The 18,302-nt window shown below is 45.2% G+C and overlaps 1 protein-coding gene across 1 annotated transcript in view; it reads left to right on the forward strand.

The window, feature by feature from the left end:
• The first annotated feature begins 4,711 nt into the window (after positions 1 to 4,711).
• Cpm (carboxypeptidase M) overlaps positions 4,712 to 18,302 on the forward strand; it is a 54,225-nt gene continuing 40,634 nt past the window's right edge. Inside the window, exons 1-2 of the mRNA XM_021658952.2 lie at positions 4,712 to 4,787; positions 4,992 to 5,154. Of these exons, the coding sequence (XP_021514627.2) occupies positions 4,995 to 5,154 (160 nt within the window). The 5' untranslated portion in view covers positions 4,712 to 4,787; positions 4,992 to 4,994. The remainder of the gene's footprint in view (positions 4,788 to 4,991; positions 5,155 to 18,302) is intronic.

Raw genomic sequence — 18,302 nt, forward strand, 5'->3', positions numbered from 1 at the left:
TAGATGTCCTCTTCATTCAGAACTGTTCATCTCTGATGCTTCTTCTGTGCTTTCTGCTCAGCTTTGATTCTACAGGAAAATGCCTCTCTTGTCCAATTAAAAGAAGTAACATTTTGTTGAGGAAAAAAGCTGTTTGCAAAATACATTATTAAAGAAAGGAAGGAAGGAAGGAAGGAAGGAAGGAAGGAAGGAAGGAAGGAAGGAAGGAAGGAAGGAAGGGAGGCCAATGAGGTGGCTCAGTGGTTAGAGGCGCTTCCTGCTAACGAAGCCCAATGATCTCAGCTCAGTCCCTAGGCTCCCCTGATGGAAGGACAGTAGAGACCCCTTGCCGGTTGTCTTTTGGTCTCCACTAACGTCACGTGCATACATAGCCATATACAAACAAGTAAATAAATGGTTTTGTTTTCTCTTTATACAAAGGAAAGTAAAAACCCTGTAACCCAAGGATTACCATTCAAGCTTGCTTGAAAACTTTTCAACATTTTGCTGGGAATGGCTTATTATCTGTTGTACCTCCAAAGTTCCTACTTTTAACTTTTATCGTCTGCCTTTTTCCACTGAATGAGTTGTCTTTACAAGTCAACGAGTCATAACTATATTCTCATTATTATGTCTGAAAAATAACCTGCACAGTGGCCATAATATCCTTCACCTGACTAAGGAGGCTTCAACCCCAGAATGAGTGACACTTCCACCTGGATGCTTCTTTGCTGAGGCAGGCACTGCAGGACGCTATAAACCAAGGTTTCTCAACCTGAGGGTCACAACCCCAATGGAGGAGAAGCTGAAAGACCCTTTCACAGGGTTTGCCTAAGACCATCTGAAAACCCAAATATTAATACATTATGATTAATAACAGTAGAAAAATTAGAGTTATGAAGTAGCAACAAAAAATAATTTTAGGGTTGGGGGATACCACAAGGAATTGTTTGCAGCATTAGGAAGGCTGAGAACCGCCGCTAGAGCATCTTCAACAGCAACCCCCTCCCTGCTCACTGCCTCAGGACTGGACGTCACGAACACTTTCCCCAAGTCATAATCATCAAAAATGGCTCCAGGCAGTGCCAAGGGTCTCTGTGGGAAATTCTGCCCCAGACAGAATCACTGATGGAGGCAGCCTTCTTGTGTTAGACATACAGGTGTTATTCACTCTGACATGACTTGAAAACAACACTGATTTTGAAACCCTAACCTTCACGGTAAATACAACATATTTCAAGATTCCTTTAAAGAAGATATGGCACACTTTCAACTTGGTTGTCTTTTTGCAGGCAGCGCACCCAGCAAGTGTTAACTGTTTATAACACAGCTGCAAGAACATAAGTATCGTTTTTCCTGGTCCTGTCCATTTCCTGGCACTGCCAATCTTTTTTAAATGCCTACTGGTTGACAAAACAAAGCATTACCTTTCCCTTTGAATATGTAACTCTTTACTAGCCGGGTTGGTAACATTCCCTGTGTTTATTGGCTGTTTATATTGCTGCCTTAGGACCTGCCTATTAATGTCCATTGCCCATTCTTGCTTTTGTAAGAGTTGTTAATTGTGTCTTCTGGTATATCAATCAGCCTCTGTTGCTATGAGAAAACACCTGAGAAAAACAGCTTGTAGGAAGAAGGATTTCTTTGGGTTCAAAGGCTTCAGTACATAGACTCTTGGCTGTGGTGAGATGGATCACCATGGGAATGACAGAGCAAAGCCATTCACCTCTTTAGAGCCAGGAAGCAGGGAGTGAACAGAAAAGGCTAGAAACAAGACACATCTTCAAAAGTCAGGTCCCAATTGACCACCTTCCTCCCGCGAGGCCCTATCTCTTCGTTTTTATCATTTTGGAATAAGACCATCAACTACGCACACACCAATGGATGGGCCCACTGAAGAAGTCAGCCCTCATGGTCCATTCCACTTCCAAAAACCCCAGTCTTGAACACTGTTCTACATAGGACCCAGCCTGCATAGGAGCCTGTGTGGACATTCATACACAAAGCATAACATGTAGGTTGTCGTTTTCCTTGTAAACTTTTTGTCGGCTTTACCCATGCAGAGGAAACAATATGCTATTGTATCACCAAATTATGAGCCCTTAGACTATGGTTTACTGTAATCATTTCATCATAAGAAAAGTTGCCTCTGAAGCCATAAACTTGAGGGTCTTTTTCTCTGTTAACTTAAACTTTTATTCTTCTGCAGCTTTCAGGGTCTCACTTTGAACCTTTTCTCTCTCTCTCTCTCTCTCTCTCTCTCTCTCTCTCTCTCTCTCTCTCTTCCTCTAGAGGAGCCTATCTCCAGCCTGAATATAGAATGCATCTCTGGAACTCTGTTAAGGCTTGCAACAGGACAGGAGATCCTGAATTTCTGGCATGCTCCAGGTGACATCAGTGGCCTTAGATCACACTTAGGCTCAGTGAGTGCTAAACCTTCAGGACGTCAGCCCTCTGATTCCCTAGCTGGTCTTTCTTAGCTGGCATGAACCTTCAGGGCAGCAACTGCAACTTTTTCTCACCCCTTCGCTTTCCTGGAATAGGATGGGCCACCTTTCTCCGTACCAACAAGGCCACCATCTCCCAGTCTCCAGTCACTACAACAGCGGTTCTCAGCCTTCCTAATGCTGTGACCCTTTAGTATGGTTGTGGGGTGACCCCACAACCATAAAATTATTTCCTTGCTACTTCGAAACTCTAATTTTGTTACTGTTATGGATTGCAATCTGACATGCAGGTTATCCGACCGGAAGGTTGAGAAATTCAGCAGTGCGAGAAGTCACGCTGTTTCCGTTTGTTTCCATAGCAGTCTGTGATCTCTAGTGAGGCAATTCTTCACTTTGCTCATCTCCTTCCTGTTCCGCATAATAACTGCATAAACTCGGTGGCTGTCCTCAAGCCGGATTGCCCTCCTCTCCTTTCAGCTCTCCTCATCTATGATCAGGGAAAGGAGAATCTCTCCCAAGCCCCTTGGTTGGCAGATTACTGTTAGCATCATGACCACTGCGTTCGAAAAGGCAAGTGCTACATCAAGGCTTTCCAATTCCCAGAAAATTCTCCTTAAACATGTATTAATCAAGCTGGGTTTATTTAATAAACACCCCCTGGTTCTAACAATGTGCCTGCCAACCTTATTCAAGGAGTTAAAATGAATTGCACTTTACAAAGCACAGTGAATTCACATAGCACTAGGGTCAGAGGAAGGGCTTCCTGCCTGGAATCCCAGGAGGCCTTGCAGATCCACCCCCAGAACTCATCACCTAACACCATACCATCCGTGTCTGTAAGGAAGGACAGGGAGTGGCCTCCCCAGGTTCTCCAGTCTGACCTTTTTATGTTTTTAAACTTTAAAATAGTGGTTCTCAACTTTCCGTGTGCTGCGACCCTTTAACACAGTTCCTCATGTTGTGGTGACCCCCCCAACGGTAAAATTATTTCATTGTGACTTCGTTGTAATTTTGCTGCTGTTATGAATCATAATGTTAACATCTGATGTGCAGGATATCTGATTATGCCACCTCTGTGAATGGGACTGTTGAGCGCGCGGGGGGGGGGGGGGGGGGTGTCACGACCCCCAGGTTGAGAACTCTTGCTTTAAAATATTACTTCTTTCGGTATTACTATGTATGTGGGGGATGGGGTGCGGCAAGGATCACCTTGCACCCATGGAGGTCCGAGGACAACGTTATGGAGTCTAGTCTCTCCTGCCTGTACGGGGGTTCTGAGACTGGAATTGAGGTGGCCCTGGCGTCTTCTTTATCCTGCGAGCCGGCTTCCCCACTCTCAAGGGCCCTTTTCAGGAGAGACTCCCACCTTTTATGCCCCGGGAAGGAAGTTCCATCCCATCAATTGGGGACGGTCCCTGTCGTCACTATTTTAGAAATCTGTTCAAGAGTGTTACAAGAAATCGGTAGCTTTCGAGGTTTGTTTGCACCGGAGCCTTTATTTCCACAACGGCGTCTGTCAGTCCGTGGTACCGTGGGACAGTGTGTGTGGTGTCCTCTAGAGCAGGCTGGCCCATGTCACGAAACACTTCTCATCAGTCCCGGTCTGGTTCCGCGGAATGACCCGGTGTCACGAACCACTTTTCTCAGTCGCCGTCTGGGTTCTGTTTAATGCAAACACAGCCCACCCCCTCCTCCCAGGGAGCAGCATTTCAGGAGGAGGAGGCGCGGGAACTGGCTCTGCCTTGGTCCCGCGAGTTGATCACAAACTTTAACTCCGAGTCAGTCAAATCCCAGGTACTACATACTTTTGTTGCACAAGTGCCTGTAGCGCACACTTGGCACATAAAGGACGCACGCGCGCGCAAACACACACACACACACACACACACACACACACACACACACACAGAAAGAGAGAGAGAGAGAGAGAGAGAGAGAAAGGAGAGGAGAAAGAGGAGAGAGGAGAGAGAGTGGAGAGACACGTTCTTTCTTAAAAGCTCCTAATTGCAGCCCAGGGCTGGAAGCCTGGCCCAGCTTGGACTCCAGGTGGCCCGCACCGCGCGCTTCGTGGGCACCGTCTGTGCAGCGTCCCCGGGCCTCGGTGGCCGAGGCCGGGCAGCACGTCCAACACGAGCGCAGACAGGTCGCGTTGCACCGCCCACCGGCCCGGGAGCAGGCTCCTCCAAACCCCGCAGGGCTCCGGGTCCCCGGAGCGAGGGCGGAGACCCCGCCCCGGGGAGGGCGCGGCGCGGCGTGGGCGTGTCGTGGGTGGGGCGTCCCGGGAACCGCCCCTCCGTCCCGGCTATAACTCCCCGGAGCGCCAGGCGGCCGCCGGCGGGCGGAGACGCGCGCCTGGCCGTGGTGAGACGGGGCGTGCGGAGGGGTGCTGCTGCGGGGACTCGGGCGGGCTGCGGGGCTCCGGTTGGGCCACCTTCACCTTGGTTCCCCGGAGAGGGAGCGTGGAGCTCAGGTGCCCCGAAGGCGAAGAGGAGTCCGGGCTGCGGGTGCCCGCGCTTCCCCCCGGGGGTGGTCCTCAGCTGCTCTTTCCTTCTCCTCCATCTCCAGGACATGGACCTCGCGCGCCTGTGGCTGGGGCTTTTGCTGCCCGTGGTGGCCGCCCTGGATTTCCGATACCACCACCAGGAAGAGATGGAGGCGTTCCTCAAGAGCGTTGCTCGGAACTACAGTTCGATCACATACTTGCACAGCATCGGGAAGTCTGTGAGAGGTAGGTCGCCTCCCGTGCCGAATTTCATTGCACGGTAGCGTCTGGTCCTCTGTAGGTGAGGCTCCCCGGACGCGCTCCACGCAGGTAAAGCATGCCTTGCCCGGTTGGCGGTTTCTGCTTTTGTTTGTTGTTTTGTTCAGTTTTGTTAGATCGGGAGAGCAGTAAGAGGAACTGGATTTTGCAGAACTTCTCTACCGAGACTCAGTATCACCTAGTCCTCTATGTTGGTGGTCTGCCTTTTGGGATCGAAGGACATTATTTATCCGAGAGGAACATTTTCGTTCCTTTTCAGGGTGAACATCTTCTTAAGAAGTCTGTTTAATCTAACCCAGTTTCCCTTTTTGTTGGCTTCCTTGTATATTGATTGTGAGTGTTAGCTACTTTTCCTCGGAGGGCTTTTAAACTAGACAGTGCCTCAGTTTTGTGAAGTTCGACGCATATGTAATTAACTCTATGACTTAAAGTATGAGAAAAAGCGGCTCTCTGACTGACGGCTGCTTTTGGAATATATCCACTTAAAGGATACGCCTGCTAGGTAACAAGCAACGAATGATGTTCTGAGCATTTTCGTGTTTATCGCTTATTTTGCTTTAACTTTGAAACTGAATTCTCAGTGTAGGTAGCAAATGTGAATCGGAGAAATTAAGTATTTTGGTCAAGTCACGGAGATGGCGATTTTATTTATTTATTTATTTATTTATTTCACTCCTGGAAATCAAACCCAGGGCCTCATTTGTGTTAGGCAAGGACTCTATGGTTGACCTAACCCCACCCCCACCCTCATCCACAGATGGTGAATTTTAAATCATGATTGGCACCCGATCATTGGGGGGGCAAGTAAATTTAGCAGTTATCATGATTCCTTCATCTTCTGTTCCTACATTGACTCCCCAAAAATTGGCTACCAGAAAGCTTAATGCTTGACATAAAAGACTCACAAAGTTCATGCAGTTTGGATCTCAGCTTTGGGAATTGTGTTCATATTTTTACCTGACGTTTTAGCATTGTTCTTCTGACTCAGCTGGAAAGTCTCATATTTCCAAGCAGCCATTTCTCATCATGGTTAATATCATGTTCTTACATCACAAGCCCAAACTATAGAGGTTAGTCATGTGAAAAATTATATCTTGAATCAGCATATGGACTAAACATCTTTAAATAATTCATCCCAAGGACTAGAGTAGAGCAATTTAAAAAGATTTAGGAATACCCACGATGTTTATAAAAGAAACGTACAGCCCAACTAACTGCTGCTATTTTTCAGTCACTTTAAAATTACAAGGTGATGAGAGGCTGTCAGTACGAGTACTAAGTGGCTTGTATGTTTTTGTGTTTTCAAACACAAGGTGCTTGTGAGAGATGGTGGGACCCTCTGACTGTGAGCCATCTGACTGCTCACCTAAAGTCAAACCCGAGGACAGTAAAAGCCAGTAGGCTTGACTCTGCTTTCTGACCTCTGCACAAAAGAGGTTAAGGGGTTAACCTTATGTGGTTAAGGGGTCGATGGGTTATAGTGTAAAAATAAATCCTGGCGCCAGCAGTCACATGTTGAGTGTATGTACGTCTCTGAGTAATGACTTGGACCCAGATCCGCCATTAGGTTCCAGAGTAGGTTAAACTGCGCGGTGGAGATTAAGAGCCAGTTGCCATGGTCTCCCTGCATTTTAATGTCACAACCAAGGCGTGCTGCTTGTCGGTGGGCCAGACATTTGCCCTCTGGTGTGGAATGTGTGTGCTCAGCATGCAGGATTTACTCTAGATGTTGGTGTGTACTTTCTTCTATCGTCAATATGGGCAACCTCACCCGGAAGAGAAAATAATGCCTAACTGTCCAAATGTGAATATCCATCATGTTTCTATTACCACAATTATGAATTCTACTTTCTTTCCCATTTCCCATTATTGTATTATTTATTTTTAGGAAATATGATTTGGAGTACTGATATGAATTCTCTTGGTTTTATACTCTGATTATGTGTATTTTGTTAGTCATTATCCTTTTGGGGGCATTGGAATACTTACTGATTCTTTCTATTGTAAATGATGATAAAAAATCTATTGCTACATATCTTCTTACATATTTCTATACTGGTTTTTTAAGATTATTTAATTTTATTCTATGTGTATGTGAGTTTTGCCTACATGTATGTATGTATACTACATGCATGCAGTACCACAGAATCCAAAGAGGGCATCATATCCCCTGGAACTGGAGTTCCAGCAGTAGTGAGCCTCCAGAGAACTGAACTTGGGGCCTCTGGAGAAGCAGCTAGTACTCTTAACCAGTGAGATATCTTTCTAGCCCTGAGCTTTTATTAAGGAAGGAAGGAAGGAAGGAAGGAAGGAAGGAAGGAAGGAAGGAAGGAAGGAAGGAGAAAAGAAAAGAAAGAAAGAAAGAAAAAGAGAAAGAAAGAAAGAAAGAAAGGAAAGAAAGAAAGAAGAAAGAAAGGAGCCCTTACAGTAGTTGAGCACAAATGTACCTTTTGCCCAGATTCAAACATAGTAGAGGAACCATATTTGACTCTAGGCTTTGAAGGAATTCTTACGACCTATTGACGTAGGGCAGAAAAACCTTAGGTAAAACAAGAAAAGCAGCTCAAACCTGATGACCAAGTTAGGACATTGTTTTAAAGGCACAATATTCACTATCTGGAGTGTGTGTGTGTGTGTGTGTCTGTCTGTCTGTCTGTCTGTGCATGTGCGCATATGCACCAGTGTTTCATGAATTGCATAATTTGTTGAGCAAACAAAGATGTATCTCATCTGTGCTTGGTATCAGGGATCCTCTTTCAGATACAAATGTATTTATTGGCAATTTCTCAGGCTTAGCTATCCAGAGCTCACCAAATCAGTTTAGGGCTATTGCTTGCTCCTCCTCCTCCTCCTCCTTCTCTTCCTCCTCCTCTTCCTCTTCTTCTTCTTCCTTGAGACAGGGTTTTGTTTTGGGGCTGATTGTTTGTTTTGTTTGTGTATTGAGACAGGGTTTTACTGTGTAGCTCTGGCTGCCCTGAAACAGAACTCACTGTCGGGCTGACCTAGAATTCACAGAGATCCTCCTGCCTCTGCCTCTCAAGTGCTGGAATTAAAGGCTTGTCCATCTTGGAAACTGTTTTTATTTATTTATTTATTTTTCTGAGACAGGGTTTCTGTGTGTAGCCTTAGCTGGGCTAGAACTCTGTAGAGCAGGCTGGCCTTGAACTCATAGAATCCGCCTGCCTTTGCCTCCTGAGTGCTGGGTTAAAGGTGGGCACCGCTGCCGCCGCCACCCAGTGAAACAGGGGTTTAACGGTAGCTCAGACTGGTCTTGAACTCACTATAGAGCGCAGGCTTGCCTAATCTCATGGTCCTATCGCAGCCATTCTAGTGATGAAACGTGTATATTAAGGGGGAAATCTTCTAGAACACTGTTCGTAATACCTCCTTCCGTGATTATTTGGAAAATCACTGCAGTGGGTTTTTGTTGTGGTTGAAGCATAAGGAGGAATTTCTTTCTCGTGTTTCTTTCTCCACAGTCTCACTTCCATAGGTTGGCTGGAGCATGTGTGTCTTCTTGGGTGTTCAGAGATGATAATTGGTTTAGATTCTTGCTCCCACAGGGCGGAGACTGAGCTTGGTTTGTGTCCTCTCTCAAACTCTCCTGCCCTTGACCAGATAGGTGCCAGTTAACAGTTTATTGGGCAAGGAGGGGGTGAGCCATCTATTTAAAATCTGAGCACGAGAGTTGGTTCTTGTCACATTCTGCTCGTTCTCCAAACATGCTCCCAAATACTAATTTGCTTGAGCTTCTGTATAAAGTGATGAAAATACTGACATGTCCAGGAGCAAAGCCCAAGACAAACGCTAAAACCTTGGAATTTCGGGCCTCACTGTCCATGTGTCACTGTCAACTAAGCATAGTTAGCATTTCCTTTTAACAAATCTAGTCAATAAAGTCTTGTTTTATAATTATTCAGGGGTCTTACAAATACAGCACATTTTTCAAATGTAAGAAAATGCATTTTTAGTATGTTGTTTTAAGTTGAAATGGAGACAGAAACTATCCAAAGAATAAGCCAGCATTTTACTTTGCTTCATTTATAGCTAGTATCAACTTTTATTCAAAATCATAAATACATTTAAACAGAAATACTTTGGGGACTTTAAAAGTAATAACGATAAGCCTGCATTAAGTAACTTTTATATTTGTCTGGCAGTATGTGTGTATATATGTATATATCCACACATATATGTGCGTGTGTGTCCTAATCATCCTAATAATGATAATGTAGCACCATTCTCGCTGCCTTGATTTATTTGTAAAGTAAAGAATTAGAGCTGGAGAAATGGCTTAGCCATTAAGAGCTCTGTTGCTCAGCCAGAGGACTGAAGTCCAGTTTCCAGTACTCAGTACCTATGGCTCACAACTGCCTGTAACTCCAGCTCTAAAGGATACAGTGCTGTCTTCTGGCTTCTGAGGGCACACACACACAAAATAAAAATAAATCTTTTACAAATAAGAATTGGGATTTAATAAATTTTTCATTGTTCATTACAGAGTTTTGACTAAATCAAAACCTATCTTGGGCCATGGTCTGATTCGGCAGCCTTCTTGCTACAAGGTTTCCCTAGCTATCATTTTCTGTTCCTGTCCCTACCCTGCTCTTCCATCTGTCCCCACTTGGCCCTAGACCCTGTGATTCAGAAAGAGTTGACAAGGGTTTTGAACATTCTTAATGCGTAGACTGAGCCCCAGTAGAATTCTTTGGTCCATTTCTGGTATTCATAGGAAGTACCTTGCATTCCATCATTTGGTACAGTTAGCCCACTCTCCTAGCTCAGGTGCCCACATTCTTGGATTATGAAGCAAAAGGAAAAGGCTGATTGTGACCAGCACACTAGCCTAGGGACTGCCATCTTGAGCTTGAGGTATTGAGACACCATTGCCGCCTTTGGGGGAGGAGGGAAGAACGAAGGGAAGATTTAGGTCACAATTTGGGACCTATGGGAGGTAAGTGAAGCATAAAACAGTCGTACACAGTGAAAGACTGGTCCATTCATTCCAATTCCTTGGGGTCCATTGTCTCAATAGTCTGATAGCCAGAGGGTGGGGTCCAGCTGTTTTAGAATATCGTTGCTCCTACAGGACCATTACAGTAACATAATTTTGGTGGACCTGAGTACTTTCTCAGCTCAGAAGGCCCTGGATATAGGAGGGAACCAAAGGACACTCTGTGTCATCTCTCAGGCAATAAAGGAAACGATTGCTCTTGTTCGCACCCCCAACACTGACCAGAGGGGTGTTAGAGGACAGGCTAACTATTTAAGAAGCGCTTTTCAGGGAGACGCTCGCATCGGTGAGAATGTAGGCAACTGCCTCGTGGGAGGCACAGATCAATGTATCGCGTGTGGCAGTTTCATGCGGCTTTCTTCTATTTTAAAGGAAGATGAATTTATACCTTAATGATAACACCAAGGGCGCAGTTAAATTTCACATAGGGCCAGCTCAGTGGAGGACAATTATTTTAGTTTTTCTCTTGCTTCTTTGGAGTCAGCGATAATAAAGGTAACCTACAGGTCAGCACAGTTGCCTCCTACTTGTGAGAAACAGAAAGGAAAATTAGGAAATGTCACACTCCTGCGTCATAGCAAGTCTGTAAAAGTAACTTTCATTGGCCTGGTTCAACTGTTGTCTCCGAGGCTTACTGCCTCCTTCTGCTGACCTAGGCCTAGTCCTGGAAGCTTCTAGCCTCCGTACAATCTAACCTAGGCCTAGACTGTCTTCAGCCTCTGAGACTTACTGCTGAATAGGCTTAACCCTTTCTTGTTCTTACTGAGCTCTGGGCTGGCTGGCTCAGTTCAGCGGATCTGCCTCAAACTCTTCTCCCAGCTCATTATTCAATCTGGCTTCTCCCTCAGCCACTGAATTGCTTTGTTTGACCTGCAACCAACTCCAGCAATCTGCTCTAACCTGGCTCCTTCTCATTCTCTGGCTCATTTGGTCTTCACCTGTGTTCTCTCTCTACAGCCTGTTTCTCCACTACTGTCCCAGTAAAACTGCCTCTTCTCTCTCTCGTTGACCCTTAAGTAGCTTCCCTTTCCTGTCCCTTCTCATGAGAGTTGGGCATATCCTATTCAGTTAAGTCTTTCTCTGATTCATCACAGTTTCTGCCACTCAGTTAGACATCACTTTCAAACATGGGTTCTTCCTTCTACAAACTATCTTTACCTTCACTGTTTGGGATTAAAAGCGTGTTCCACCAAGCCTGGACCCGAGCTTTTCTTTACCTGATTCTTGCTCTATACCAGGCAGGCCAACAGAAAGGAAAGCAAGCATGGGTGTTGGTAATTGCTGTGAAGGGCATAAAGGCTGGGAACTGTCTCTCTGGTAAAGCCACTGCGGGGAAGTGAGAGGACCTCCTAGAACCCACGTGAAGCCAGGATTGCCTCTGAAATCTCAGCACACCCCCAGGAAGACAGGAAGTGGAGATGGCAGAATCCCTGGAAGTTTGTGGGCCAGCTAGCTCCCCGTATGCAGTGGCAAACAAGAGACCTCTCTCGAGCAAAGTAGAAGGCAAGGACCAACATGGGAGTCTGTCCTCGATAGCAAGCACATGTCTGAGCCCACACACATACACGCACACACTGAGAAACGGAGAGAAGCAAAAGCATTGGAGATTTGCTCTTGAAACACAACCAGCAGCATGTGCTACCAGACGGACTGGATGAAGAAACAAATGTGAGGAAGAGAGAAAAGTCAGATGACCTACAGCTTCACTCTCTAATAGTGTGTTGGTGTTATCTACCAAGATAGAGAAAACTAGCAGAGGCCAGATCTGGGGTAGAATCTAGAGTTCAATACAAAAACCAGGCACGGTGACACATACCTTTAATTCCAGCACTTAGGCATAATCCGGAGGATCTCTGAATTCAAGGCCAGCTTTATCTACATAGTGCATTCCAGGCCAGCTAGTACTATACAATGAGACCCTACCTTAAATCAAAGCAAAACATGCCTGAGTTAAGCAGGGTTTTTTGTTTGTTTGTTTCTGTTTTTGTTTTTTAAGATTTATTTATTTAGTGTATGAACGCCCTATCGGGAAGAGGGCATGCCGGAAGAGGGCATCAGATACCGATGGCTGTGAGCCACCATGTGGTTGCTGGGAATTGAACTCAGGACTTCTGGAAGAGCAAGATAGTGCTCTTAACCACGGAGACATCTCTCCAGCCCCTTAAATAGTTTATTTAATCTGCAAATCCTCGGTAGATCTTCAGGCAGGAACAGAGTGGCTATATAGGTAAGCGGACCTCAGAAGTTTGGCCATGAAAATGAACTTGGCCATCATTCTACTATTGATGATATTGACAACCCTGCAAAATGACAACCTTACAAGAGATGAATAAAAGGCTAGAACTGAGCTGAAGGCTAGTCCAGCATTTACAGTCGGGGTGAGCAAGGAGCCAACAAAGGGAGTAGAAACAAATATCAGTATTGAGGGGGCACAGCTAAGAGTAGTGCCAGAGGAAGGCGGAGGGACCCAGGGTCCATGACTGTCCACTAAGGATTTGCTGGGAGGGCTCTTATAAATGAAAATAAACTCATATCCAAGGTTGAGCTTGCGGCAAGGACACAGGAGAGAAGCAACAGGCTGAGGCTGTGATGGCAGGAGCTAGAGACGGTGGCACAGGTTCTGTCCCCGGTCAGCAGCCAGTTCCCACGCTGCACGCTTCCCACTACCTGACACATGTATCCCCATCCAGGGAAGCCCACTTAAGCCTTGGAGTTCAGAGGTCTTCATTGCTGTGTGAGCAACACAGCAGGAGTACAGAGCTCTAGCTGAGGACCGGCTGCACATCCCATTTTAAGCAGGGCTTTTATCGCAACCCACTCACTGCCCCAGAGTGGGTACAGGATAGAAAAGAGCATAACTAGTGAGCAGCTCAGGACTGCAGTTGTTGGTTTGATTCGGGGTCATTGCCAAGACTACAGGTGTTCCCAGAGATAAGCAAGAACTGAGAAAGGGAGATTGGCTGTGTTAATCATTTCCTCTCAAGGTCATTGTTAATACCAAATGTTCCTGGAAGTCCGAACTGAGAGCTAATATGACCCAAACTATAGCTAATGAAATTCCATTTTTCTTTCTTTTCTTGTTGTTATTTTTGGTTTTTAACACAGGGGGTTTCTCTACGTAGCCCTGGCTATCCCAGAACTTGCTCTGTAGATCAGGCTGGCCTCAAACTCCTAGAGATCTGCCTACCTCTGCCTCCTGAGTGCTGGTATTAGAGGTGTGTGCCACCACCACCTCCCTAGCTGAAATTCCATTTTTCTATAGACAGACCCAGTCGCTCTAACAGTTATTCAGTGCCTAAAATATTTGGTGGCGTGAGCTAGCCTAGAAATACGGAGGTAACAAAGTTAGACATGACTTCTTCCCCGATAGAGTTGGGGAAAACAGGAGAAAAGCAAGACAGCTACTAAACACAGTCATGATTAGTTCTGGGTTGGGGGCAGGGGTCTTGTGCCCAGATTGTAAGACCCCCGAGACCAATGCAAGCACGAGAAAATCTTTTTATTATTACAAGCTCGAGCTCGGGCCGCAGTTCCCTCTGACGCAGCAATAGGAAAAAGCAGCAGCTAGCTCCAAGGCAACAGGGTTTTTAAAGGGAAAAACTGCAAGCAGGGGCTTCCAAGCCTTAGCGTTACATGGTTGGACAAAGGGTAAAGGAATGAAATGCACTTTGACCTAGTTGATTAACAGCCCCTGGCAAAACCACAGAGAGGAACAGCTTGCCAAGAGGAGCACCGCGACCCTGGGAACCACTTAGGTTTTCTTTACTGACCCCGTCTTTATCGGTCTGCCTCAGTTACTATGTCTTATTGCAACTGTGTTTTGTTTTTTTTTTCTCAGAACTCAAGGGTGGGAGCCAAGGTACTCCAGGGACAAGCTAACCTTGGGTGGAGTCTGAGAAACAACATAGAGTTAGTTCTGCTAATTTAACCCTTTCAGGGGGACAGCATGGCAAGACCAAAGGATGGCCAACCAGGTAGAATGGGAAAGGCAGGACAGACAATGGTCCTGGGGCTGAAGGAGCCATCCACTTGCAGGTACAAAAGAAGCTTATTGTGGTACAGAAAGGAGAAGGCATGTGGACTGCCCCTCTTAAAAGCCCTGTCAAAGCCTTTTGCTTTATCCAAGGGGGACATCTGGGGATTTATGCCTGATACGAAGGTGACAGGATCATTTTCTTGACTGTAAAATTTCTAGCAACTCTATAATTTAATAGATTAGTTGCTAAAATTATATTTATCTCCTCACTCTTTGTGTGCATGTGCCACAGTGTTAGTGTGGAGGTCAGAGGTCAACTTTTGAGGGCTGGTTCTTTCCTTCCAACATGTGGATGCTAGGGCTCAAACTCAGTTTGTTAGCCCTTTATAAGAACAGATATATAGTCTTTTTTTAAGATTTATTTATTCTTATGTGTGTTGGTGTTCTGCCTATATCTATGTCTGTGCCAGAGTGCCAGATCCTCCAGAACTGGAGTTACAGACAGTCGTGAGCTGTCATGTGGGTGCAGGACCTCTGGAAGAGCAGCCAGTGCTCTTAACCACTGAGCCATCGCTCCAGCCTGAATATATATATTCTTTTTGAGAGCATATATATTCATATATATATTCTTTATAAGAGCATATATATTCATATATATGAACTCAGTTTGTTGGCCCTATATAAGTATATATTCTTTATTATATATATTCTTCATATATATTCTTATATAGAGCCAACAAACTGAGTTTGAGCCCTAGAACCTACATGGTGGAAGGAATATATATTTGTGTGTGTGTGTGTGTGTGTGTGTATTATATTCTTATTCATATATATATATTCTATGGCTGTGAGCAAACAAACACATGAAGAGACAAATCAGTGGCTCCAGATTATTAGATCTTAGTTACTAACAGATTTGGTTCATTAATCAAATCTGCCCTTCAGTCATTCATTTATGAATCCATTTAACCTATATTTGTTCACTGAGTCCCTAATGTGTACCAAAAGCCTTCCAGAAGGAAACAAAGTACAAAACCTGGACTTCTTCCTTTCAGAACTACAGCTGAGGGAGCTGAAACCCTGTTGCTGTGGTGGGGAAAGCATTGAGGAAGGACTGTGACCCCAGGTCTGACCCCTGGGGTGTTTGGGAAAGTTGAGAAAGGCTTATCAAGGAAGCCAATCCCTGAGGATCAGCTTCTAGGCAGACTTGTGGGGAAGAGGAACTCCAGCTGATGTGGATAGGAGATTTCACTTGCTTATATAGCTGGTCAAAGCAGATACCAGGGCCCGATGGCCAGTGCAAGGGGCAGCTCCCACCTTGTGTGTCAAGAAGATGGGACTGTCCTTCTACAAACAGTCCAGGATGAAGATTTATTCCAGTATAGCTTATCGTCCACAGCATCTTCATCCACACTCACTGAAAAATTTAGTTTGGGATGTTTTTGTCACTATTTGCCTTGTTTTTAAAAACAAAATGTCCAAAGAACAGTGGTTAAGAATGGAAAAGATTTTTGACTCCTGTAACTTCTCACTAAAATTGGCAATATTTGTGGTCCCAGGGGAACTGTTTTCATGGGACAGTCTGTTCTTTGCCTTGGGAAGAGAAGGGATGTGTGATGGTTAGCAATGCAACTGGCCAGCTTTACTAACTGCTTAGTACCTACCAGCCCTTAAATCCGCCTCTTGCGAATGAAATACTGCCATGCTCATTTTCTAGATGAGAAACTGGGGCTCGGGGAAAGTGGCTTAGGTAATAAAATAACAGAGTTTTGTCAGGATTCAGAGCCCCAGTCCCACTCTTCAAATAGGTGTCTAGGACCTACAGGCTGCCATAGACATGAACTGAGCTGCTTCCTAGGTTAGGAGACAGGAACCCTCAGGGCTCTTCTCCCCCAGCCAGAACAGCTCAGCTTGGACTTGAACATTGGCTTCCCACATGAGACTTTATCAAGATATAGGCTCCACTCCTGGTTAAGTATCGTGAAAAATGAAGACTTTGTTTCTTTCCAGGAACAAGCTGAGCATGCGCAATCAGGAGCAAAGAGCATGCGCTGTGGATATAATAGTTAATAGTTCCTGCTGAGAGGGCTAGATGCGTCAACGCCAAGTGCATAGGACGCAGTCAGCGGCGGAAGCATGAGCTGCTCTTGCTGTTCTATGAGCCTTGCTCCTTGGCAGCTCTGGAGTGTGGCGCCGACTCAAGCTTGTTTAAAACTTACCTCAGGGTTCACCAAGGACATGCTTTTTGGTGTCAGGCACAAGGTCAGGCGGTGGCCTGCTTCAGCTCCTTGAACCTGCACAGCTGCCTTCAGAGGCAAATGCCACTGTCCAGCTTCAGGGACTGACCTATGGTGTTGGGGACCTGCCCTGGAACCCCCAAGTGAGCTCCCAGCAGATTGGGGCCTGGAGCAGCACATCTGCAGAGCTTGCCTCTCGCTGTAGCTGCCGGTTGAGGCTGACCTAGTTCCTAATCTCCAGTGCCAGCACACACTGGGACCTGGGCCACGTGTGTTACAACATCCTGACCAAGCACCTCTCCTGTACAACAGGAACCTGAGGGCACAGAGTGAGGGCGATTGCCAGTAAAACTATGGTGTCTGGCTTAGGAAACTAGATCTAATACCAAAGCTTTGGGGGCGGGGGGCTCCCAACTGCTTGCAGATATATGGGAAAAATAAGAAAAACAAACAAACGAACAAAACCTCTGGGAGACTGAAGAGGTGACTTCAGTAGTTAAGAGACCCAAAATCCCACATGGCAGCTCATAACTATCTGTAAGTCCAGTTCCAGGAGATCCAGGTCCCTCTTCTGGCCTCCGTGAGCACCAGCCATCATGTAATGCACATATATACAGTCAGACAGGGGCCATACACATAAAATAAAAGTAAGTCCAGATGCCATCTTCCATATATACACTTCCTGGCAGCAAACCATCCTTTGCTTTCACTGGCTAAATGGCTATGCGCTTGGCGATGTGATTAAACACAGGAAAACCAGCTTTTGTTTGTGTCTTGGTTTCTCCCTCCCCTCACACACACTTTTACATTTGCTTTGGAAAATCCCTATCTAAGCATTCACAGGAATAACGTACGCATCTTAGAGAAGAACACACCCACTTTTCTTGTCCTCCCTCTATCTTCCCCACCGTCCTTTATCACAGGCTTTCCACCCCAAGGAAGCCTTCACACAGACTATAAAGGAGGATGGAGATTTGCTGCCTGGATTGCTATGGCAAAAGGCAAAAGTGCAGCCACTTGGTCAGAGCCATCAACTCGTACACCTAAAACGGCTAACGTGACAAACTTTGTTATATGGGTTAGCATAATTATCATCTTGTTTTGTTGTTTTCTTTTGTTTTTGTCAGTAATCACTTTAAGGACTTACTTGGGGAGGAACTTATAAAAAAGCATTTTGGGAAGTGAGGCATCATATTCGCTTTCAAATGTTCTCATAGAGAAGTCTGTTTCAGTTTACTATAAATCCTTTTAAATAGTTGTACAAGCTTTAGATACCTCTAACCCTGGTTTTACACGGGGCATGTGGAAGGCTGGTGGACACCATCCATTGCTCACCAGTGAAGAGCGTGTGGCTTGGATGGGCTATGGCTGTCTCTTTAAAAACATTTTTCTTCGCCACAAAAACAAAGCCATACTTTATTTTATGTATAGCAATGTAATTTACATGCTAAATAGCAGGATAATAGAATAATTAGATATAGTTGTACACAGAAAAGGGAAATTTTAAGGCTACAAAATCCTTCTCCCCCAAACATTTTTTTTGTTAACTTTTTTGAAACATAGTCTCACTTCATAGCTCTGACGGGCCTCACTCACAGTGGCTATGTAGACCAGGCTGGCCTGCAACTCACAGAGTGCCACTTACCTCTGCTTCCCAACTGAAAACAAACAAACAAAAAAAAGTTAAAATATCACTTTTTCCAAATATGTGATGTGACACATGTGTTCAGTGACTAATTTCTCACACTGATTTTTTTAAAAAATTAATACCATAATACACCATACACGACTGAATTGTTTACACTTTAAGTTGGTACATTTGTGGTATGTGAATTGTATCTTAGTAAAGATTTTTTTTTTTTTAAGAACACACCAACAGGAATAGAAT

The sequence above is a fragment of the Meriones unguiculatus genome, chromosome 2 (assembly GCF_030254825.1).
Source record: "Meriones unguiculatus strain TT.TT164.6M chromosome 2, Bangor_MerUng_6.1, whole genome shotgun sequence".
Classification (NCBI taxonomy): domain Eukaryota; kingdom Metazoa; phylum Chordata; class Mammalia; order Rodentia; family Muridae; genus Meriones; species Meriones unguiculatus.